We start from the raw sequence: 24,479 nt of genomic DNA, 5'->3' as shown, positions 1-24,479 counted from the left end.
TAATCTGCTTCAATTCACACTGCCAGTGAACATAAAGAGAATTGTTTCTCCTATGTGCAACTACACAAAGGGAGTTTCATCAGACAAGTGAAAGGAAAAAACTTAGGCTTCTTCTGAAGTCTCAGGAACTAGATATGGCTAGAGGCAAACATCAAATCTTGAAATCACTAGTTTCACCAAGTACAGTATATTTTATGCTCTTTACACCACTATACCCGTAGTTCTACTGATAGATAGTTCTACTTGCTGCTATGAAATTGAAATCCCCCAGGACTTAGAACACAGCTTTACATGACAGGCAGCAAAAGATCTACATATTTCATCTTCAGCATCACGGATATAAGTCAGAACAATCAGCGAGGACTTAATGCAACTTTATGTGCCCTACCAGTTCAGTAGGAAGATTTGGTTCACCAGAGAGTCCCAGTCTTGGGCATTTACTTCTCTATAGGGAAATTTTAAAAGAGAAGGCTAACAAACCATAAAGAGGCCTTCTAAATTTAGAGGGCAAGAGAAGAAACATCCTAGTCAGATGTTCTTATTTCACGCTTACACGAGATGACAATTTCTGCTGCTGACCACCGCATCTCCTCTGTTAATTACTGTGGGGGGGGGGGGGGAAGGGGGGGAATGGGGGAAATCGATGCTCTAAGTGGGAAGAAATTGCCGGAAAGAAAGGATGATACAGATTGCCCAAAGACTCAGTCACAGAGCACAAGGGAAGTTTTCAGAATAAGAAATAGCCACAAGCAGGTGCTAAGTAAGTTCTTAGTAGAAGAGTCCTGAAAAGTCTTCACCTCAGGATGACTGAAAAGCAAGCTTCACTGACCTTTGACCCATGGGATGGTTTGGTTTTCTTGGGATCAGAGAAGGCGGAGAGTGGTATTGTGGGTAACATAGGATAATCAGGACTTGGCCTTGAAACAGTTTCTGCTCCTTCTGGCATTACCATCACCTAGTAATAGAGAGGAGAAAAATTATATAGGAGTAAAGTAACATTGGCTATTAACACATGTTTATCTTAAGTCACTTGCTCAAGAAATACACTGTTATTCATCTTTTAGATCTTTTCTCCCCTTAAAGGCCATAAAAGATATTGTCTATATAATTCCAGTTAAGATGCTCAGTCCCAAGCCAGTGCCTGAAATACAGAACATTAAAATCACAAAGAACGAGAGGCAAGATGTAATATCAAGTGTCATTCCCAAAGGGAACTCTGATGTTCTGAGCACAAGCAGGCAACAGAGCTATGGACAAGAACTGTATGTTCTATTGCAAATGCTCTTTTTCTTCAAACAGTTTGGAAGCAAAGTAAATCTGGAAGGAATGTGCAAGATTCCATCAATGTGGCAGAAGTTGGATTCAATTCAAAAAAAAAAAAAAAAATCCATGGGACTATCTCTTGACAAGATTTTAGCACAACGTGCGGACTTCCATGAAACAGCCTTCCTTCTTACCTTCCCTATATTCAGTCAAGGTAATCCCTCCAAAAAGTTTGGCTGAAAAAATGTATTCCCTAGCTTTTGCAGATGAAGTACGGAGTCAAAAAGATTTTAGATGAATGGCATCAAAAGAGATTCGCGGATGAAACACTTTGATATTTCAAGAATACTGTAATGCCTGACCAAAATCCTAATAAGTAAATTATGTTCTAGTCATACTATGGCTGAAATAAGCACCTTCTTTGTTTCCAGGGCAGAAAAGCACTGGACTATTGACAAAGACCTGGACAGATCAGTTTGGAATACTTGCCACTCTTGCAACTTATTATTGACAGACTTCCTCACATAAGTTTCCCCTCCTCTTCTTTTAAATATTGTTCAGGCTGGAAAGATGTTTTCCAGAAGAAATTCTTGCCAGCAATTAAGCCTATGTTGAATAAAGTCCTTGAACAGAATGGAGTTATATATTATCATATATGGAGGTGCCCCAAAATACCATCATGACATCCTCAGATCGATCAATAATTTCATGCACTCTGTGACTGGTACTAAATTGCCTAGATCTTGTATAGTTATTTGAAGATAATTTCTTTAGTCTACCACCGCATATTAATTTCCCAGTAGTAGTAATTTATCCACTGTAGCAACCTATATCCTTACTTTGCCTTTAAGATTATATCTATTTCTTTTTTCCCCACAGCTATTTCTATTCTAAACTCTAACACTTTTCCTTATTATCTAAGCAACAAGAAGTTGATTCCAGGTTGGAAGGGCATTAACCCGGAAGCGCTCAGTATTAAGCTTTCCTGTGGCCAAAACGAAACAGGAACACACAGAAAGCCCTCCCTTTTCTTGAGCTCTTCTCTACTGATATAGTTCATGACACTAGATAGGTCACAGATAGCTCTAACTGCCTGATGGATAGAGCGCACCATTCACAAGCTCCCCATTTCTGGAGAGGTTTTATTGCCTTAGTATTAACAGTTATACTTAAATAGAAAATAAAGTACTAACAATCACACAAGCTATGGCTTAGTTCTGCTTCTGGCGCTGCAGTTACATAACCAGAAGCAAGAACTGACAGGGTCATCCCTTTAGATGAACATAGAGAACCGTAGCCTGCTCGGCTGCAGGTAAAAAGAAGCCACAGAACAAAACAGTAAGACTACAGATTTTAACCTCTTCAGATCTCTGATCCCCCTGGCACTTACCCCTCCAGCTTTAATAAGTTTGCGTCTGAATTCCTTAGTGGGGTTGTTGAAAGTCAGTTTCTCACAACGAAGGTGGTTCACAGGTGGATTTCCCTCCAAATTTAAGAACAGGTCATATGTGAAACAAACCTTTTTCGGTTCCTCCTAAAACCAAGAAAGCAGAAGACTTTGGAAAAACAAAAGTTTGGTAAGTGTACTAGGTTAAAGGTTTCAAACGGTCACTCCTAAGAATCCTGAAAAAAAATCCCACTGAGTGTTGCATTCACAGTTTTTCATCATGAGATCAGAGAGCTTTCCAAAGCTAGGGGGAAAAAAATAAAAATAATAATAAAAAAAATTGTGTCTAACATGCCTGAAGTCAACATACCTTTCACCAGAAAGTCAGACATGGGCGTTTCTTGGGGTGGAGAGGGAAACTACACACACACACACAAACAGAACACCACGCACAACTAGAGACAAGGATACTAACTGATAATTGTCTGTTTAAAGCAGATCAAGTGATCCTAGCAAAACAAATTCACAAGCCTTATCTAATATTCTGTTTTCACTGAAAGTCAGATCCTATCTTTTTTGGGAAACAACGGAACTGTAAATATCAATATTAAGAAAAGCATAATCCTTTATTTAGGGAAAGGGCAACTTCTGAACTCACAGGATATCTGCGGATACAGAAAAAAAGATTAAATGCAACGATAAAAGAACAACTTGTTTTGGAAAATCCTTTTCAATATGCATATTGCAGTGGCTGAATGGGAAGATATCCTAGGCTTTTGAACTTTCTAAGAACACTTTCACTGAAGAAATCCGGAGTTTGTATGCGTGTTGGGGATCATTTGCGGCTCACTGGTTTTGTTCCACCTGCTGCAGAAGCACAGCAAACCCTTGTGCATTTGCTATACAGAACAGAACACTGTTGGAATCCCTTCCCATTTTAAAAATTGGAAATACTGCATCCTATTTGTTCATTACAAATATTAATGCACCATTTCCTAGTATTATGTTGTCTACTGCATTTCAAGAGGAAAATTCAAATGTTGCAAAAGAGACCCTCCTGTAAAACATGCAGAGCCTTACAGTACATTCAGTATTGACATGAATGCATCCCACATGCCTCATTCAATGCGCAACATCAAGCAGCTGCACAGCAGTCTCTTCCACAATTCATATCCAGCAGCTTGATTTCCTGGTGCAGTTGCATTGTTGTATGGGAACAGATGCCGCAGGCTTCTAGCCCAAGCCATTAGATTTGCTGAAAATAGGTTGAAGCGTCAAACTGCTTCAGACCACACTGATTCCTGCTGCTTGCTAGGGGGATACTAATGTAGCTAGAGAAGCCATTGCTTGTACAAACTGAAGTACTCCTAATAATGAAATTTGTATTTGTAACCCCCACCTGGTTTACAACAAGATCACTACCGTGAGCCTACCTGGGAGTCAAGTTCTTGGATCCTAACTCCCCAGAACAGGGGAAGACAGACATCCAAGCAACTACATACAACAAAAAGGTCTCATCTCAGAAAATAAGAATATCCTATGAACAAGGCAGGGTCTTCAAGATCTCTCCCGGAAGAGTTCTGGAGAATACATGCATACTTGAAATTGTTCGATGTCCATTAAAGCACATGAATGGGAAAAGGAAAAAAACATACTTGCAAAATGTACTGCCTCATCATTTTCTGCTTTGCTGCAGGGACCATTTTCATTAACTGAATCATTAGTAAGCTCTGCATTTGTAACTCCAGTGTAAGCACGCACTAACAACAGCAGCTGTAGAGGGTCCCTCAAAGTCTAATAAACTTAAATGAAGGATGAATAGAAATCCAAACGTGGCCTAAAAAGAATTGTTTCTAAAATGCTTTTCCTAGTTTACAACATGGAATCAAATTGATCTTGGATATGTTAGCAAAAACAGCCTTTAGCCAAAGATTTTCATCCCACATTATCAGAGCTCTGCTTTGTCATTTGCCTGTTTGCTTTCTTTCTTTGCCTTTTATCTTACATACCCCATTATTTACATGGATTCAAAAGTATCACAGAACCTCCCAAATACTTCTCTCTCTATGATTAGCTTCCACTGTTTGTAAAATTAAAAGTTTTAAAAGGTGATTTTCTCAGACCCGGAGATCATGACTGTTCTGGGAACTGTCTCTCATTCAAGTATCATCATAAAATATTCTTTCCATCCTCTCAGGACATCAGGAGCCCACATCCAAGCGAATACTTCCATCAAAGATTACAGCACTGTTTTGCATTTCCAAGTTTTAACTCCACAGCAAGAATTTTGAAAGAAATATTTCCTACAAGAAAAGTGCAAAAGTCTCAAGGCAAAGAGCTGCTAACAAATACTCCTTTCATTTACTGCTTTCACTGACAGCTAATAATTACGGCTCAAAGCACTCCAAATCTTAATCCACCCAGTCTTCCTAAAGGTTCTCCCTCTCCAAAAAAGCACGTGGGAAAACCCAGGAACACTTCTCTGAATTGACCTGGTCCTACACATCTAAGTGGAAAGCCACATTGAATCCACAGTGCTGCACTTTTGAGACCTTTCTGAATAAGACGTTGGGATCTACCTGTCCTCCGACTTGGAGGTGCAATGGAGGGCAGGTACTTTTTCATTCCAAGAACTCAGGTCCAGGCAGTCAGCATCCTCACTGTAACATCTGTCACTTTATGCACTCCTGGGTTACTTGCTTGAGCAACTAGACAGGCAAGTCAAGCTTTACCCTTAGATGATTCCACCTTCTTACATTCAACCCTTGATGTTGACAAGAAAAAATAAATAAATAAAAATCAAGAAACTGAAAAGGGGAGAGACTTTCTGTGAATATTCTGCTGTTCTCAGAAACCACAACCCTTTCTAAAGGGCCTCACTTCCAAGAAAGGCTTTAGATCACGTCAATTTTGAAGTGGAAGATATTGTTATTATTCAGATTACAATTCAGTTGTCAATTCAGACCCGAAACTGTTAACCTGGTAGGGGATCTCTGAGGAAGCCACCTCAGAACCTCAGTTTCTACCTGTCCCTTGAGTCTGAGATGCCAGTAGAGAAGTAAATGAGAAGAGCGTACTGCAAAGTTAGGGCCAAGCTATAATCCATTTTCAGATACTATAAATTTCCCTCCATCCAACCCGCCTCACCGGTCTCCAAACCTCAACACGTTATGCTTTTACCTTGCTATTTTCTAGCCTCCTGTCTGCACTGACTGCTACTGCACTGTTATGAATACTACAGTCACTTTATTTTACTTTTGAGTTCTGAAGTAATAGGTTAAAGTTCTTTTGGCACTTTTCATAAGAGCAGGAATTTTTCAAAGTCTTTTGTTAAAATTTCCTTGTCCTGTTTTTAAGGCAGGGTGTGCCCTTTGCCACTTACACAAATCAAAAGAATTTCACTGGTAGCCTGTGCTTAAGGCTCATAAATCACTTTTAGAAAGCCATAAAACATAATTATCTACAAAAATCTAGCACACCAAGGAAGCAGCCTCATAGTTATTCAATAACCATAACATCTAACACTACTTCCCTTTTGCCATAGATCTAGCCTGACAGAGTTATTTATCCGTAACCGGTTCATAACGCCTATATAAATGAAACCCCCTTTCCAGGCCTGCACAACCCGTTTGACTAGTCTTCCACCCAGCTTTGAGATAGGACATTTGAAAGTGAATAGCCCAATATCCATTTCTAAGGCCAGTAGCCTGATGATACCACTCTACTAGCAAGTCCGTGAACCACCTTTACCTCTTTTGAGATCGTACAGGGCTAATTAAATCAATAATTGCTTTTTGGAACTCTCCCCTGTTTTAAGGCAATTACTTTCTTTAAGCCGTGAGTATATTTTTCTAATTTTCGAAGACAAGCGTTTAATAACGTACTAGCTCTTACAAATGCAAGATGTTGATGCTGGCATGGCTAGTGAAACTGCTACATTTGACAATGCCTCCTTGCCAGGCACTGCAATACATCTAGCCTACAGAACTGCTTACCTATATGCCAAGCTGAAGGGCTACTGAAACACACACAGCACGAGTATTTTGGCTAGGAAAACAGTCTGCTCACATGGAAGAATGGGTACACTGATAATACATATGAATTTACAACAGAACAGAAGTAAAAACTATGCACTGCTCACCAGCAGCACACAAGGAAGTGCTGAAGGTTTGGTACCTAAGATGATACAGCACAGATATAAAAACACGAGCAATAGAATGGTTGTGCTTACGGTATAGACAAAATAACAAATTTTAACTCCTCCTTGCACAACTTTCAGCAACACTGAGTAAATAGTAACAGCTGAAATCTGCTTTTCTCAAACTGGTGCAAACCTTGCCCCAATAATTCAGCAATTGGTTGAGTAAAAGTGTTTCGGGTAAAAATAAGCTCTTCAGCAGCCTTTCTTAGGAGACTTTCGTGAACTATTATCTCACTGAAGGTACTGTTCCCAATACCTTGTTTTAAGCATTCTTTAGTTTCATCTACCCTGCTATACATGCACTCATGTACTGCTTTGAAAGTCACAATCAGATCATTCTTCCCTTCCTCCAATATTTTTATATATTTATATAATAACTATAAATATTGAGGAAGGGGAAAATATATATATTTTTATTTTGAATCTAACTGGAAGAACCAAACTGATTTCTCTGCCCCCTCACACATCTCCCTTTTCGCTAACAGAAAAGACCATGTATTATGTGTATTCCATTATGCAAATACTGGAACCCTTTTATCTCTAACTCTGAAATTTGGAGGTAGTATCTTTAAGCAGACCTTAATACAACAGCTTATCCATGTTGCATTCATATCTTCTGCCTTACTTTGGAATAACATGAAGGACTAGGTCTTCCGCTTTTTTCCCCCTTTTTGGTTCCAATTTGATTAGGATGCAAAAATGTAACAGTAGCTGAATACCAAAGGAATATCTGTATTACAGCCTCCAGATTAAAATGTATGCCATCACCTTAAGAGCTGTATTTGGAGATCACAATGAGACCAGGAAAAAATTTCAAGATTGTTGAAATCGGGTGGGGGAGAGGGAAGGGGAAGAGTTATAGAAAAACAGCAATGCATTTATTGTACCCAGCTCGTATTGATTCAAGCACCAGAAGCTACTAACAGCAGCCCTCATTACAGGAAGAAACACAAAGGGTTTAAAAATAGAAATAGCATACTAACATTTTCAGTCCAACAATCCCAAATGATCTGGTACCTTTACTCAACTGTGCTTTCAAAAGCTTTCTCATTTAATCTGCTGAGAGCCTGCCATTTATTTTCCAGGTTCAGTTACAGAGGCAAAGACTCTAGCTGGTCACCAATATCAAATGACAATGCAAATCTTACTGCTTGTATGAGCTACTAGGACAATCCAGAAAATTCAGAAATACAAACTCCCCAGGTTCACATCAGCATTTAAAAATACATATTCTATAGTTCAAATGAGAAGACCGAGAAGGCACCTACTTAATGGGGAGGTAAATACAGCACAGGAAGGATAAACACATGCCACCAATGCATAGCCATATTTGCACAGGGTAAAAACCGGCTCTTATTCCACTTAATACTCTGCTGACACTTCCTTGTGAGGCAGAAAGGCATCAAAAGCTTCAGAGGTGCCAAGAGCACTGACTCTCCTACTCCAAACAGGCAATGGAAAAAAGCACACAGAGGAAGAGTTTTAATGGCCAGTTTTATGCAAAGTTGCCTTAAACAAAAAAAAAAAAAGTCCCTGATGAAGTTCATTAGATACATTCTTAAGACATTCTTAGTAAAAGAGAAAAAAAAAAAAAGAAAAAAAAAGTTCCTGTAGCAGTGAACAGGACCATGTTTTCGTTAGCCAAAGCAAGAAGTACATTGGCTCTGACAACCACTACTGATCACCTAGTAACAACTTAGGACAGAGATCGGAAAAAGCTAAGAAAGGAGGCTTAAACCATGGAATTAAAAGTTTCAGTCAACTATAGAAAAGATGAACCTTCAGAGATAGCTCACTTTCTCTTCAAACCCTTTTCCTTCTCACCTTTACAAAGCTAAACAAATCCCAAAGCCACTGCAATTCTCCTTTCAACTGAAAGGACACTTCCGTCCTCAACAAAAACGTGCTAGAATATAGGGAACATATGGCCAGAAAGCACCACCCTGCCCATCCTGTCTAGTCACCTATGAAGCACAGCATTTTCTATGCAATCCCAGAATCAATTCATAATATCTCTACTTGAAAAGAGTTACTCAAGGATGAGTTCCAAACGCTGTAATCAATTCAGGGAAATTGAGAACAATATATGCTGCACACAAAACAGCTGATCCCCACCAGTGTCAACAGGTTTACAGAGACCAGAGTGAACATATGGCCTTCAGGTAGTAAATATTTATTTGGTGCTTTAACATCACATTCACCAGTGAAGGAGAACACAGACTGGATTTTAAACCTTTGCCAGGCCTGCTCTTTTTCTTCTTTCTCCATCTTTTTATTTCTACTACGTGCCAGGCTGGGCTCATCTTCTGTCTTTGCGTTTCTTTCTTTGCAGCACCATTCAGCTCTTACATTTCCATTTCCTGAAATAATCACAGAACTCAGTATTTCAAGATGGGCAAGAGCGGTCAGAGAAGCCCAGCTTTCACAATTGCAGGCAGCTTCTAAGCTTCCAAGAATTGTATATACCAAGTTTAACTTCCAAATATATAGAGAATATAACATTTCCTGCCATAAGGACTACAAAATCACTTTTAATCAATAAAAGCAAATTTCAGAAAACTTAGATATAGGTCACATACTTCAAGTTCATGGCTGAACTTGAAAACACGGGTCAGTTCAAATGATGTGGTGGAAGACGGAAGTTATGTTCTCCCCTTCAACCACTGCTTGCACTGATTTAACACGGTGGAGGTGCTGTCCTAAGGTCCATAATTAACCAGTTCAGCAATCAGATTAAAAGTGGAAGAGAACTTCTCCATAATACATTCATCTAAAAAACTGGGCAATTTTGAAGATCTGAAAAAAAGATTTCGAACTAAAGCTATTTTCCTATTTATTTTTCATTTCTCTGAAGACAAAAATGTCAAAAACAAGTTGCCTTCTCCCAAAGTAACTGCTACTTCCATTGTTTCCACTAAGAACAGGGGCCACCTATTTCCCTTATTTAAAAAAGCCATCACATCCCTAACATTAGAAAGAACAAGTATGCAGTCACGTGTTTATAGAAACAATGAGAAGCGATGACCCTGGTGGGCGTGAAACCAAGTTATATTCAGAAAAGCTGTCAGTTCCATACTCTGCGAGGAGCATGTGAATATAAAGAACGGAGAGACAGAAAACATATGAATATGGACAGCAGACAACACAAACAAGTGCAAATACAAAAAAAATAAAGGAGAGGCAGCAATGAGAGAGAAGGATTTGAGAACATGTAAAAGAGGCCTGCAGGGAAAAAGCAAGCGTGAGAAAACACTGGGTGAAAAAGGAAGGAAGAAGGGAGAAAAAAAAAAAAAAAAAAGAGATAAAAGTAGCAACAAAACATAGGTCACTCATCAGTCATGCAAGATTCCCCTCCCAAGCTATTAGACAGGAGGAGCGCACATTTTTTGATCAGGAACGTAAAGGTAAATTTTGAACCTGAATTGAGCCAACATAAAGTGCAGATGAACAGTTTCCTGATTTCTATTCAAAACCTCAGAAAAGCCACCAGAAGTCAAACTGCTTCTAAGCCTTTGAGTTTTTTGCATTCAAGTCATAGTTTTCAGTACTTGCCAGCAAAGCTGCTTCTATCAACAACTTTCATCCCCTACCCTCTAACTGCCATTTCTCTTCACATCCTTTTGGCTTACCCCACCCCCAAGAAAGTTGCGGGCAAAACGTTCCCAGGTTTAGAAAATGAGATTTAGTCTGGCAGTTTTCAGCCTCATTATTTGACTTATTACTATATCAGACTCATAAAATCTAACGAGAGGGGCAAGAGCAATCTGGTAGGCCAAAAAACAAACTAAAAAATAAATTATTCATAAGTGACACCACCAGAATAGTATACTGCATTAGATTAGGGTGAGAAGGAAAACACAGTCAGATATGTTTGTGGGAGATGCACTGGTAAAAGATGCTGTGAAACTAAGTAGAATTAGGTTATTATATGTGGTCTGTTTGTACACAAAACCTGTGGTAACGGCTTGTGCTTGGGCGGAGAGTGGGTGAGAGCATACAATACTGTGAGGTGACTTAATGCTTAAATTTGTAGTTTATCTAGGTTGCTCTTCAGAATAATAAGCATAGCAACTTTTAACTTTTTCATTTTATTCCAAAAGTAGTAATCAAAACCAGAAAAGATCCAGTATTTATGCTTAACAAAACAATTGCACTGAAATGGAATTAATATGAATGCAAGTGACCAAATCCCTATTTTTGTAACTTTCTTCGAGTCATGCAGCATGCAGCCTCTGCGGTAGGACTTACAGCATGTGATAAACCCCAAATTCTAATCTTCATATATTTGTTGGCAATGCATCTTAAGATTTAAAATATTTAGTGTTTTCTTATTGGAAGAGTACTGAATCAGAACTACAATATTTTTAATATAGTTGCAAGTACATTACCTATAGGCGCAAACCTTTGTATTGGGCCTATGCTACTCGTATAGCTATTTTAACAAGACTGTAAATAAAACCAACTTTTTAATATAGATCATACCCAAAACAGTATTTACGATTTTTTATAAAATTAGTGTTTTAATGCTGATTTACTTCCACATTCGCATAAAACATTTTAAACTGCTTCAATATTATCTATGGTAGAAAACCTCGTGACAAGTAGCACAATCTCTTCTTAGAATCTCATAGTCCATCACATTGTCTGAATATTAGTTTTCTATACCCTTCCATTTCTACTAAAAGCTTTCTTTTTAAGTCTGGCAGGAGTTTCCAACTCCCAGTTAAATTCTACTTATTAGAGTAATAAAAAACACACACATAAAACAGTCACATAATTTAGAGTCTTTCTGTCAGGCACTTTCAGACTCTGGCACAGCTCAAAACAATTAGAAGACCAGAAATCAGATTCTACCTTATTTTTGAAGTACACTTCAATGGGCATAATGAAGCCTGCGTAGCCAGACTCCTCCACTTTGTACGGGGGCTCCTTGCACACTGAAAACAGAACATACAAATGTTATCTTGTAATATAGTGCAATTTATTCTGAGCCAAAAAGGAGTTGCAAGATGAGAAATGAGTCTCTGACAACTCAGGATGCATTTAAAGCATTGACCTTCCTGAAAACCAAAATAAGATGGTGGTCATGGGCTTAGTTAAGAGCATGAAAACTCTTCTTAGCTCCTCCCACAGAAAGGAAGCATAAAACACACTCCATTCCAAAGACTCAACCAGATTCTTTCCCTCTCCCTTTCACAGAGGAACAGAATTACATTTCTCTGCTGTTCCACAACAATGCAAACTGCCAGTTAAAGCTGTCTTGCAACAAAGTGACTTCCCAAGAGGTGGGAATCCCAGCAGTATAAAAAGTAAACTTCACATTTCGAAGGATGACATTCATGCACCAAAACTCTATAATGTGCAAGGTGATTTTTTTTCCCTTGAAATGCTCTCCCGCAATGCTCAATCATCATAATTACATAATAGCTATATTACAAACTGTTTCCTCCAAACCTCACAAGAAACCTGAAGGGCAGGTAAACAGTTATATATTTCACATACAAGGAAATAGCAAAAGGTCAAACAGCTTGCTGTTAAGGGTCACAGGGCTGTCTTCTGCAGAAGCTTTAATAACAGAAGGTAATCACTTTCAAGAATTGAATCTACAAGCTTGCTGCCCCAATTTCTCCTGCTCCACCATGAGTCGTATCTTTACGTTACAAAATCCTTCCTATCATCTACCACTGCGTTTCAGTGCACTGGTAGCTGACGCAAAGGATTCTAGGACCATTTGGCCATGACTTAACCTTACAGAACTGCTGTCACCAGAGACATGAGATCAACACAGATGTTCTCCCTCTTGGGAACTGGATGCACTTGCATATCATTCATGCACTTCAGTACATGTAAATAAAGTCAATTAAGTAATTAGGGAAAGTTAATGCAAGTCTTTTTACTTTCTCTAAAGAATTTCAAGTGATTAATATGATTAGGAAATGGTATTTCCTGCAAACCTAAAACACACACAAACTAATTTCCTTTAACGTAGATAAATTATCCTCAGTTCTAAGCACTTCTACCATCATAAAGGCACTAGTAAGCGGCACTCAAAATTCCCTGCACTCAACTATGACAGAAGAGCACATCTAAAAATAATCAAAATCTCTTGACTTGCTTTATCTCCGATATCATATTAAAATCCTATGATGTAGGGGAAAAAAACCCAAACCCAGCAGCACTGCCAAAATGGCATCAGGAATTTTAAGACTATTTGCCAGGCAGTCTTTGTTCTTTTGCCACCCTATGCTAACAAATTAAAATTACTATACAAGCAATCTGCTAGCAGCACAGGCCTACCCTCACTGGTAGTTTTTGCTCCAGTAAGAGAGAACCATCTCAAGAAACATTCCAAATGAATCAAGAAGTATTATACATATGCCACACAATTTATGTACAATCCTGACACTCTTCGGTCAAAAGCAAACTGGCATTATGAGCAAGCTTAAGAAAGTACTTAAAAACCCTGAGAAGGGAAAAATTGCCTCTTTAAAGGTAGATGTTACGGCAACCTACTGAGCAAAGAAGACACACCATCCCAATGCAGATGTTTGTAATAAACTAACTACGCTGGCTGACAAGATTGTAACTTTTATTGTAACAGCAGACTGTAACTTTTATTCTATACATTAGCTTCCAGCTCAGTATCACAATCGCTTATCATACATCAGTTTTACCGCATCAATTTGAAGGAGATATGATCAACATACATATTAGATGCCCATCTTTATGGGCTGAACACCTTCGAGTTACTTTCCACCGTGGACTGTCACAAATAACCAGTGAAGTCAGTAGTCCTAAGACATCTTGCATGACCAGCAGGCTTCCAAAAATGGTATTTCAAAGAATGTGTGTTATGAAGTAATTTATAGCAATACTCTTAGCTGTCAGCATTCCTGGTAACACTACCTAACAATAACACTGCAAACGCAGTTGCACAATCTTAGGCAGATCTCAGTCTGTGCTGCTGCTGAAAAGGGCAATTCCTGCTTTTCCACCTCAACCTTGCATTCCTGTTGTCCTTGTGCCAACAATAAGGTTCATATTGCTGCGCAGTTGGAAAGAGCAAAGAATCAGTCCAGCAGAAAATAACGTTACAAAATTTTTATATCCTCCCCAGCCAGATCACCTCCCCAACCTAGCTGACTGCACAGCGCTTGTACGTACACATGCAGTTGAATCGTACAGCCAGAGGTAAAGAGACCACCCCTTTGGCAGCACTGATTTACGTTGGCTTAAATACTACCTGACTTGGCACTGGCAGACTAGAAATCACAGGAATTCTGATAGCTGCTTGCTGACCAATGTAAAAGTTAACATACCTAAGAGTATATATACCATCCCAGTACTTGAGAACCTCTCAACAATCACATGCTTCCAGCTTTTGTAGGCTCAGATTAACTAATCAAACCCCTCTTTCCCATTTTGCAACGTTATTTACCTTCTGCTGTCACTAAGCGTCTTCGGAACCTGAAAATACTAATGCTTAAATAAGAGGAGCAAGCATCTCACCTCTGACCCTTTCATTAGGAGAAAGGTCCCGTTCTCCCTGACCTTCCTCAAACAGAGATGGTAAAGGTCAAGATTCAAGTGCATACAATGCACATTTTGCTCCTCTTGAAGAAAATATTTTATAGAAATGTGACAGTACAAGACCAAACCAAGATGCACAATGCTCTCTCATGCAGAAAAGGCCTAATTACACATCTTCAAAAACATACTCACCACGTTTGGGTTTAGGGAAGCTCTCATGTAGCCGAAAGACCACCTTTTCCACAAAATGCTGGATGTCGCATTGCTCTGGGCCACGGACAAACACCATCCAGTCATGAGTAAACCCTTCGGTTGTGGGCTTTTTCCGCAGTTGGGCTCGGTGCCCCAGCTCCAATTTTACTTGAACTGTGCACTGTTTTAGGACAGAGGTAATACTATAAGCAAAATGGAACAGATTACATATTACGTATAACGTTGAGCTTCACAGACAGATGATGCTAGGTATCCGCAGGAGAAGAACACAACTGCCTCCATAAGGAGATCAGTCTTATTCCGAGAACTAAACTGTTGTCGATCAGAAAAGATTTAATAAAAATAGCTCCTAGTGCCATTTCCCACCTAATTATTTTCCTAATATTAGCACTGCAGAGAAAACAGCTTTAGAAGAGGGGTAGCATTATCTGCGTCATGTATCGACTAAATTGTCAGCAAAGTTCTAATCACAGAATCTTTATTACTAGAAAGTGTCAGAGACGGAACAACTTGATTTTCACAGCTCTCAGAATTCATAGCACTGACAGAAAAGTAATCTTAAGAAAAGAAGAAATTAGATGATCAAGTGCTGGATTATGATATTGTCTAGAATAAACATGGAACATGATAGCTATACTCTAATGAATTACATGTATTTATTACATATTTTATTTATGGACTTTCAAAGACAAAGCCTAAGGTATAACAAAAGCTTGCACTAAAATGACCTAATTTTGATCTGCATTTCTGAATCCTAGTCTAATCACAGAATAAAAGGTGTATTCAGTGCCTCATTCAAAGCACATCAAAAAAATTAGATGTCTAGAAGTCAAATGAAATTAGTTGCGATGATCTAGACATTTTTGCAGATCCCGCACAGTCAAAAGAAAGCAAAGGAATTAAAAAAAAAAAAAAATGTAACCTAGGAAAGGCAATCATGAGTCAGACAAAAGTTAAAGCCAAGAAATCTTAGGGCAAGACCTGTAGAGACAAGGAATCACACCTAAGCTACTTGTCTATTTACTAGGTTAAATTTGTGCACGCACATTATACAAATTTGACTAGCAGCACAACCATCTCAAACTCAGCACAACAAAATCCAGCCTCAGCAAATGGAAGTTTAACAAACGGGGCAGTTATTAGTCTTTACCCCCTTCTTCACTTAAGACTTGAAAATAAACGCCTTGTTCTTTCTGTCGGTTCTCCATTGGCATTAGGAGAGGTATCATTATTTGTTGTCTATAATACAAGTACATACGGGCCCAAACTGAGAGCATGATGTTAGAAAACAAACATATACTCAGGGAATCCCTCAGATCTAGACAAATGCTTAGGGAGAGTATTAGCCTCATTTTGCCACTGAGAAAATGCAACAGAGATTAAGATCAAGATTAATGCTCAGAAAGATATTTTGCATATCCAACCTGGCATGCTACAGGAGAATGATTTTCAGAGTATGATTAGCACTTTCTGAGAAAGCATAAATCACTCTAAAACCTCAGTATTCTTCTTCGTTTTACAAAGATCACACGGGAAGTCTACACAGCACAAGGCATCAAAGCTTGATCTTCCTGAACCCTAGTCCAGTTCTAACTTCAGCTGAAAAAACCTTAACATATTCCTTCAGGCTATTATCTTTACAGTGAAATACCTTCGGCTACCATCCAATGCATCAATTCTAAGACGCAGGGACAAACGCATCCAATTTAATTGCTTCATCTACCTAAAAATCTATTTTTATGTTACCTTCCCCTGCAAGTTACTTCTCTTGGCAGGCCATTTTTCCCCCTTTCTGTGCTTTAGGACAAACCTACACTGGCTCCATCTCACTCCTGCACTAAAAATGAAGGCACACTGCAGTCTGTTCTTTTATGTCGTTTTACGGAGTAAGGAAGAAAAGGCACGGATGTGTTTCACGCCAAGCAGAGAAATCTCTTCTGTGGTGGCGGAGCATTACGTGGAGACGGTCTGCCTAAATCCCAAGCTCACACAGGAAGGTGCTTGTGGGTATGCTTTATCTGGGATATTTCCCAGAGTGTTCAGGCAAGTGTTCATCCACACTCATCAACTGATGCAGTCTGCTCTGCAGCTTCACGTTATCAATTCCATAATTACCCCTTAAATTGTGCTACTGTTGCCAGTTAGTACCCCTCTCCTGAGGGGTGCAAATGGCTGTCACTTTACAGCATTCGCCTTACTGGTTGAAACGGCTGAGAAATTTTAGCTGAGAAACAGATGGGACTATCTGGAGAAGAACAAAATTAAACATAAAATAGAAATGCTTAGCTAAGAGTGAGAAGTTGTACTTGTTACGCTCCTCACACGCAGGTCCAATTAACAATCGCTATGAATTAGGCCAGAAGTCGAAACAAATTTGAAAACAAGCCCTCCCCACAGAACAAACCCCCAGAATTGCTCCACGGACAACGGAGATTATTCTTTTCCAAGCACGTCGCTCAACAAAGGGGAACCCGAATCCTATTCAATGATACAAAGGATGCATCCTTTTCAACTTCTTACTAAATACCCTCAAGTCCATCCCGGCTTTTGTTTGCTGCGCAAATCGCTTGAAAAAGCTATCGACGTTGTCTTTTCCTCCTCTGGGTTACTATTCAAAGAGCAGCCGGGCGGACCTCGCCAACCGCAGGCTCGCAGGTAACCTGCGAGCAGCTCGCCCTGCCCGCCCTACCGCCCCGGCGCACAAAAGGCCGGCGGCCGCCTGCCAGATCACCTCAGGTAAAACTTCCAGCCCTCGGCTGCCGCTCGCCCGAGCGCCGCACCGACCCGCCCGCCAGCAGCGGGCTCCCCGCCCCGCTCGGCGGCAGCTCGCCGGCGCCGTTAACCCCCCCCCCCACCCCGCGGGGGCAGCGAGGCCGCCGCCGCCACCCGCCGCCCAAGGCGAGCGCGAAGGCCGCTGCCATCCCGGCGAGGCCGCACCGCCCCCTCCCCCCACCCCCCCAAAAAAGAGGGGCGGCGGGGAGGGGCCCGCGCCCCCCGCGGGGGTGGAGAGCCGGTGCGCGCCCCCCCCACCCCCGCCGCCATGGGGCGGCCCCTCCCCCCCGCGGCCCCCCCCCACCTGATTGTCCATGGCTGGGCGCAGCGGCGCGGGCCCCGCTCGCTCGCTCGCTCGCTCCCGCCGCGGCGGTTCTGGCGGGCGGGCGGACGGCGGGGGGGGCGCTCTCCCCCCCCCTCGCTACCCCCCCCCGAGCGAAGCCGCTCTCCGTCCTCCCCCCACCCCCCTCCCCGCCGCCGCCGCCGCCGCCGCCGTCGTCGTCGTCGTCTTCGGCCGCCGCCGCCTCCTCGGTCGCGGCCCCTCACGGCCCCGCCGCCGCCGCTCGCCTCATTGTGTGTCACTCACAGGCAGCAGCCCCGCCACCCCCCCCCCCGCCCGCAGCCCGCCCCGCGGAACCGGAAACCGACGCCACCAGAGAGGCACCCGCCCGCCACCAATGGCGGCGCCGCCTCACGCCCAGAGGCGGGGCTTCCGCCCAGGCGCCGCCGGCCTCCCCCTCCTCCGCCGGCCTCCGCCTGACGGGCGGCCGCCGCGCCCAATAGGCGGCGGGCGGGCTGCGGAGGGGGCGGGGATGGGAGGCGGGGCCTGAGCTGGGGACAGCGGCGGGAGGGGCGGGGCAGTGGGCGGGAGGGGGGCGGGGCCTCTCCGCCCCAGCCCGCGGGCCGCGCGCCGCCGTGGAGCGCGCTCCCGCCCCGCCGAGCCCGGCCTGTGGCGTGGCGCGGCGCGGCGCGGCGCGGCGCGGCCCCGCTCCCGGCCGCCCTGCTCGGTTCCCCGGCCCCAGCACAGCCCAGCTAGGCAGCGGACTGCCACGGGCACCAGCGCTGGGCTTTACTGGGCGCCCCTGCTTTGCCCGCCTGGCCCCTTTCCCTCCCTCGGCCTGCGCTTCCCCGCCGCTTGTGTCAGTTCATCTCGTCCGTTTATTAATTTCCTACGCGAGTGAGCTGAGGTCAAGGGAAACCACCGCTCCCAGTACGGGGTCAGAGCCGTCCGGGTTGGACGGGCAGGGCTGAGCCTCGGTCGAGGAGGAAGCCGACAGTGCTGTTCTCCCTTGTTCTCCCTCCGTTTCCCTCGTTTTTCCCTCAGGTCCCCTCCTTTTCTTTCAGTCTCCTTCGTTCTCCCTTCTCCCTCAGTCTCCCTTATTTTCCCTCAGTTTCCCCCATTTTCCCTTGTTCTCTCTCATTCGCCTGCATTTTTCCCTCAGTCTCCCTTGCTCTCCCTCAGTCTCCCTTGCTCTCCCTCAGTCTCCCTTGCTCTCCCTCAGCCTCCTTCATTTTTCCTTCATTCTCCCTCAGTCTCCTTCATTCTCCCTCATTCTCCATCTCCCTCCTCCTCTCTCCTTTTCCTCTCTTCTCCCTCCATCTTTCTCCGTTCTCCCTCCATCTTCCTCGTTTTCCTCCACTCTCGGCTCAGTCTCCTTCATTCTCCTTCATTTTCCTCCATCTCCCTCCGCCTCCCTTGCTCTCCCTCAGCCTCCCTCAGTTTCCCTCATTTTCCCTTGTTCTCTCTCATTCACCCTCATTTTTCCCTCAGTCTCCCTCGTTTTCCCTCAGCCTTCTTCGATCTCCCTCAGTCTTCCTCATTTTTCCTCCATTCTCCCTCAATCTCCTTCATTCTCCCTCAGCCTCCCTCATTTTTCCCTCAATCTCTCTTAGTCTCCCTCATCTTCCTTCAGTCGTCCTCCATCTCCCTCCGTCTCCCTCCGTCTCCTTCGTTCTCCCTCAACCTCCCTCATTTTCCCTCCGTTCTCCCTCCTTCCCCCTCGCTCTCCCTCAGCCTCCTTGATTCCCCCCTCCTTCTCCCACCATCTCCCCAAATCTCCCTTTATCCCGCCGCCGCGCCAGCGCCGGCCCCGAGCTCCTTCCCGGCCGGCCGAGCCGCTGCCCGCCGCCTGCCTCCGTGCTCCAGCCGCCCGGCCCGGCGGCATCTTTCTCTCCCGGCGGCTGTGCCGTGATGGAGACCGCCGGGGAAAGGGCTGTTTGCTGCATGAGCAAATTGGCAGGGGAAACAATATCTCGTTTGCTGGTGTACGCCGGGGGAGCATTTGCAATGCAAATGCGGCGAGGGATGCCTTCAGTGAGACGGTGGTTCTCAACCGCAGGCTTCAGCTGTGGGACCAGACCCGGAGGTCACTGTCCTAGCTGAGAAAGGGACCGCTGGCTGTGGCCAAGGCATCATTAAAAGCCGCCCGCCCTGCGAACGCGGGTTCTCTCAGCGCCGCTGCTGACTCGAAGTGTGACATTTGCATCTGAAAAGTGGGTTTTGTTTACATTTTCTTAGAGCTCTAAATTATTTTGCCCAATTTTGTTAGTGCTGGACTGCCGTTAGGAGTGCGGCTTGTGACTTGTTTCTGAGCAAATGTGCTTTTGGAAGCAAGGCAGGGTTTTCCTTCGCGCAGGTTTCTTGTTTGAAATAGTTTGTTGATCTCCGCGAGGCAGCAGAAAAATGCGTGTTAGCCAATAACATTGTGTGTGCGTGTTGCTAACTGATAGCCACAGGCAAGGATTAATCAGTTCCCAAATCTTTCTAAACAGCCAGTTTACCTCATCGGCCTGATAGAAGATTATTAGTAAAGCAAAATGCTTAATCGCTTCAGTTAACAAAAAAAAGAAAAAAAGAGCCTATTTTGGATTCTTGTTTAACTGGCTTTAGTTTTAGTTTGCCATGTTTCTGTCTGAGGCAGTCCCAAGAAACATCTCCTTGGACAATCTCTTTTCTTCTCCATAGAAATGGACCTCTTTCTCTGGGAGTTCTCATTTATATCTTTAATTGTGGACATTATTCCCCTGCCCGTGACTCTGTGCTCTAAATCTTTTGTTTTCTAACTCCTAATTCCAGTCCTCCCTATTCACTCATAGCCTCATCACAGTCCTTGGTGCCTACATGCTCCCAAGGCTGCATCCTTCCAGGAAATATCTCCATCTTTCCGGTGCTTATGACTCTGCTCTTGCTGTCTTGAACTTGCTTCTGACACAAGAAATGTTGCTTAGACAAGACCCTGAACTTTTCCCCTTTTCAGCAAAATTGTCTCTCTCTCTCTGAAACATCAGTAGGATTTGCTCTGTATTTGAGTTTCTACTGGTGACTGTTTCCGTGCGCGTTTATTTTCTCCAGACCTGTTTTACGGTTCTTTTCATGCTCTTCCCCAAACTGCTACACCTGGAAGTCCAGGAGAGGAGCGCAGTACCCAGGCTACCCTCCCACTTCAGCACAGACACCGTATTTCCCCATTCTTGCTTACGTATGCTGGTTTGGACACAAGTCGCTCCTCCAGCTTTTCATTATTCTGTGGCCTCGGGTCAGACAAACTTCCAAGTCAGGAGCTGGAAACCCAGCGTCAGGCACTTCAGCTTTCTATCTCAACAGAGAAAAGCATCTCACAAGGGCAATCCAAAAGCCGGCTATTAAACCGTGCTATAATGAAGGAGTTGAGGTACCATCTTCAGGCTAAGCACATCATTATGTTGATGCCTGCTCCAAGGGGCAAAGGCGACCAACACATCCCGGCTCCATGCTGGGACAGGTAGCAGGAGTGGATTAAACTTTGCTGGGGTATCTTTACACTCAAGTGTGGAAATATTTTAGGAGACAAATTCCTACTACTGACATTAGCTCTACTAGTGCTTCCCTGTTCTGGAGGGTTTCCAGCCCACGTGCTGACCAAACTTAGCCCCGATTTTCTTTTGAAGCTCCAAAGAAATAATCACAGCCAAAGGCAGAAAATTTGCCAGGCTCTATGGGAATGCGTTGGGAGTTTCAGGTGCCTGTTAGTGCTGGGGAAGGTGCAGCCAGCAGTCACTCAGGCTTCTCCAAACTTCTAATTTTGTAGGGACATCTCAAACTAACAAGCTGTCAGTTGAGTGCCTTAGCACCCAAGACAGCCGTGGGCTGAGCTCCTGCTTCTTTGTATCTCTTCCAGCAACTTCTGGGTTTTGCAATAAGCGTCTGCAAATCCAATTAGCGTCTTTCTTTGTGGCACTGTATTCTGGCAGAGATCCGCTGTGTTGCTGCCATCTACAGTAGGTCCAGTGCCAATGGATAAGAAACAGATCTGATTTGCATATTCAAATATGCAAATCAGGCACGACAGCTCTGCCTTAATTTTTGCTTGGGCTTTATATTTTTCCTTCCAGAGCCTTGCCTCAGAGATCCTTGTCTTGGGCTGAAAGGTGTCCGTTTCACCCGGCTTGGCCCACAGTAGAGAGCTATGTCAAAGACCAATTTTGTCCCCAGAGGGTCAGGGATGGTGGAAAATAAAGCAGAAAAAGGAGTTTGCACTACACCTGTCCCTGCCTCGGGCAGTTAAACCTGGGGATGGCAACGATTTCTGGGTTATGTCGCCCAGCACAGGGGAATCCACAGCCCTGGGAAGGTGCAACACATCCTTTCTCATCCCTGCCAACACACACCGTGACCGCTCTACAGGCCAAACCTCACTGTTTATGGGGAGCATCAACGAAGGAGACAACAACTGGGATGTTCACAAGGAAATGAGTCCAAGCCACGTCATATGCAAGTTGGACCAGCAAGACCACGCTCAGGCATCCACAAGACACCTCCTGGGGGTGACCGGGCCAGCAGGAACTGAAGCGCTGCAGATCCCACTTTGGCTTTTGCAAGGCTCTGACTGGAGGGGAGCAGGCAAGAAACATCCAAACTGATCCTAGGGACACCTTTCCTCACTCCTGTGCTGCTTCCCTCTTCCTCGGCTCTCTCCTCTCTGCGGGAACACACTGCTGAGCCCCCCAAATAGTCCCAATTACTATGCAACCCAGGGCCCCTATATTGCCCACTTGGCAGCCTCCAAACAACACGTCTCATCCTGCAGCTGTATAGGCTTAGCATCACCCATTGGGATGGTTGGCTGACACATCCCCTCCAAGACCCTTGGATCAATGTATACATTTGTGTGTGTGTGTGTGTGTGTGTGTGTGTGTACATTTGCATGTACATTATAAGCACAACATCCAGCCGCCTGTCTAGCCCTATCTTGTCCTTCCTATCCCCAGAGAAACAAGCTTGTTTCACTGTTTGTTGTCCTTCCTCATTATTTTCTCGTTACTATCTCAGCTGCATCTTCCCTGGTGTGTTTGGTGAACTGGTACAAGGACATAGATTTTCCTTTGTGCGCTGAAGACCACAAATTCTGTGGTCGGTCTGTGCTTGGAGAGGCTTGGACTCCCGCCAGCCAGCAGCTCTCCAGTGCTTAGAGAGTCCGACAGGGTAGCAAACGGTGATCTTTGTAATAGCTGGTCCCATGGACTTAAAGACACAGATCTTACATTTGAGCAAAGGTTCTCAGAAAATGTGCTCCTCCACTGTGTGTACATATGCAACACAACCGAGCGGAAAGACCCCTGTGTGCTCTTCTGGGCTTGTGTCAGTCACTCCACTGCTGTCTCTTACCATCTGTAAAATGATTATAATGGTACTTGACTGCTTTTGTACAGCACATCTGATGAGCTAGATATTCTGTGGTGTTTCCAAGATGAACATAACTGCAATTGAAACAAAGAACTGATAATATTTTAGGTAATAAGGACTGGAGATCTTTCTCCTGGCTTTGCCGATAATGGTGTCACATCCTTGCTTTCAGCCTGAGAAAACACTCTGAACCTGAAGTCAAAAAAGGATTCAGATTCCTGAGCCCACCAAGGGGAGCTGGATGCTGCTTCAGTTCGTGTATTACTGCCTGTGGCCTTCATCATCTTGACTCCATTCTACAGGCTCACTGTAAGGCTTGTCCGTGTTGGCTGCCAGGGAGAAAATAGAAGAACAGGTAGGGAAAAAAGAGAGAAAACAATTGTGGGCGAGAAGAAATTAGTTCTGCAGCGATGGCTTCTTCTGATGTAGCAGGGCTCCTGGTTTGCTAATCGGCACTGAGATCCCTGCAGGGAAGTGTGTTCATTTGAATCAGCTGTTAATCCTAGCAATATTTATTCTTCTAAAAATGAGTTTGCTTTGCTTGTTCACTGCCCTCCCCCCGCTTCTCCAGTTCACACTCCATACTACAGTATTCGCAGCACATATTTAACACCAGGATAGTACAGTGAAAGTCCAGATTGTTAATAGCCAGAAACTCTGATTGCCAAAAAGATACTCCTAGCAACTACTAGCTGCATCTGGGAAAAATTACAGACAGCTTGGAAATTCTTTAGTTTCCTTATTAATGAAGGACTTAGTAGGAAAAAACACTGTAATACAGTTTAGCTTAACTAAATTCTTTTGTGCCTGAGGAAAATCTAAATTATAGTGTACTATAGCTACTGAAAAATGCAAAAGGCTTTTAACGTACAATACCCCTCCACACCAGAAGGAAGAGGGAGAATTTTCTTAGTAAGCTGGAACACAATGAGAATTTATTTTATTCTTTCTGTGTATTTAGCGCTGGTGAAAGGCGCCAGATGAATAGTCACAAATACGTCACGTCCCTTGCAGATGCAACATGGGCAGCACAAGCGTCTTCAAACTGCCCCGCTAACGTGCTTCAATTCTGAATGAGAAGGACCAGCTTTCTGGGTGAGAAAGGAGTCTGTCTCTATTCAGTCCCTGACCCCTCCGCTCGAGGCTGCTAATGAAGGGGCCTCATTAACACCAAAGGTGAGGTTGGCATTACAATGTAGCTGCTGATCCACAGCAGTCTGAATTGATACCTATCAATTCATTTCGCCTGGCTATAGAGCAGCCGTCAGATGACAGTACCTTTCTCTGGTACGCTACCGTCAGAGGTCAGATTTGGCCAAGTGATGTAGCGGCCTGGGTCCTGCCAAACCCGCGAGCTGGCCAGACCTGCCACGAAGAGCATTTCACAGGCTGGGTTTGTGCAACGCTGAACACGAGCTGCGTGCAGAAGTGCAGGCTGGAGAGGATGGATC

At 43.7% G+C, this 24,479-nt stretch overlaps 2 protein-coding genes across 5 annotated transcripts in view; one reads left to right on the top strand and one right to left on the bottom strand.

Moving 5' to 3' along the window:
* ACSBG2 (acyl-CoA synthetase bubblegum family member 2) overlaps positions 1-1,895 on the top strand; it is a 45,278-nt gene extending 43,383 nt beyond the window's left edge. For 3 of the 4 annotated variants that reach the window (XM_068919871.1, XM_068919877.1, XM_068919867.1), the window contains one exon: positions 1,300-1,895. The gene's annotated coding sequence lies outside the window, so the exon portion shown is untranslated. The remainder of the gene's footprint in view (positions 1-1,299) is intronic. The other variant, XR_011136387.1, reaches the window with a different exon arrangement.
* MLLT1 (MLLT1 super elongation complex subunit) overlaps positions 1-17,796 on the bottom strand; it is a 29,462-nt gene extending 11,666 nt beyond the window's left edge. The window contains exons 1-5 of the mRNA XM_068919880.1: positions 17,671-17,796; positions 14,574-14,754; positions 11,706-11,788; positions 2,654-2,797; positions 830-955 (exon numbers count right to left, since the gene is read on the bottom strand). Of these exons, the coding sequence (XP_068775981.1) occupies positions 830-955; positions 2,654-2,797; positions 11,706-11,788; positions 14,574-14,754; positions 17,671-17,682 (546 nt within the window). The 5' untranslated portion in view covers positions 17,683-17,796. The remainder of the gene's footprint in view (positions 1-829; positions 956-2,653; positions 2,798-11,705; positions 11,789-14,573; positions 14,755-17,670) is intronic.
* Positions 17,797-24,479: the final 6,683 nt, after the last annotated feature.

This window comes from Struthio camelus, chromosome 26 (assembly GCF_040807025.1).
Source record: "Struthio camelus isolate bStrCam1 chromosome 26, bStrCam1.hap1, whole genome shotgun sequence".
NCBI classification, from domain to species: domain Eukaryota; kingdom Metazoa; phylum Chordata; class Aves; order Struthioniformes; family Struthionidae; genus Struthio; species Struthio camelus.
This window is presented reverse-complemented; position numbering and strand designations above follow the sequence as displayed.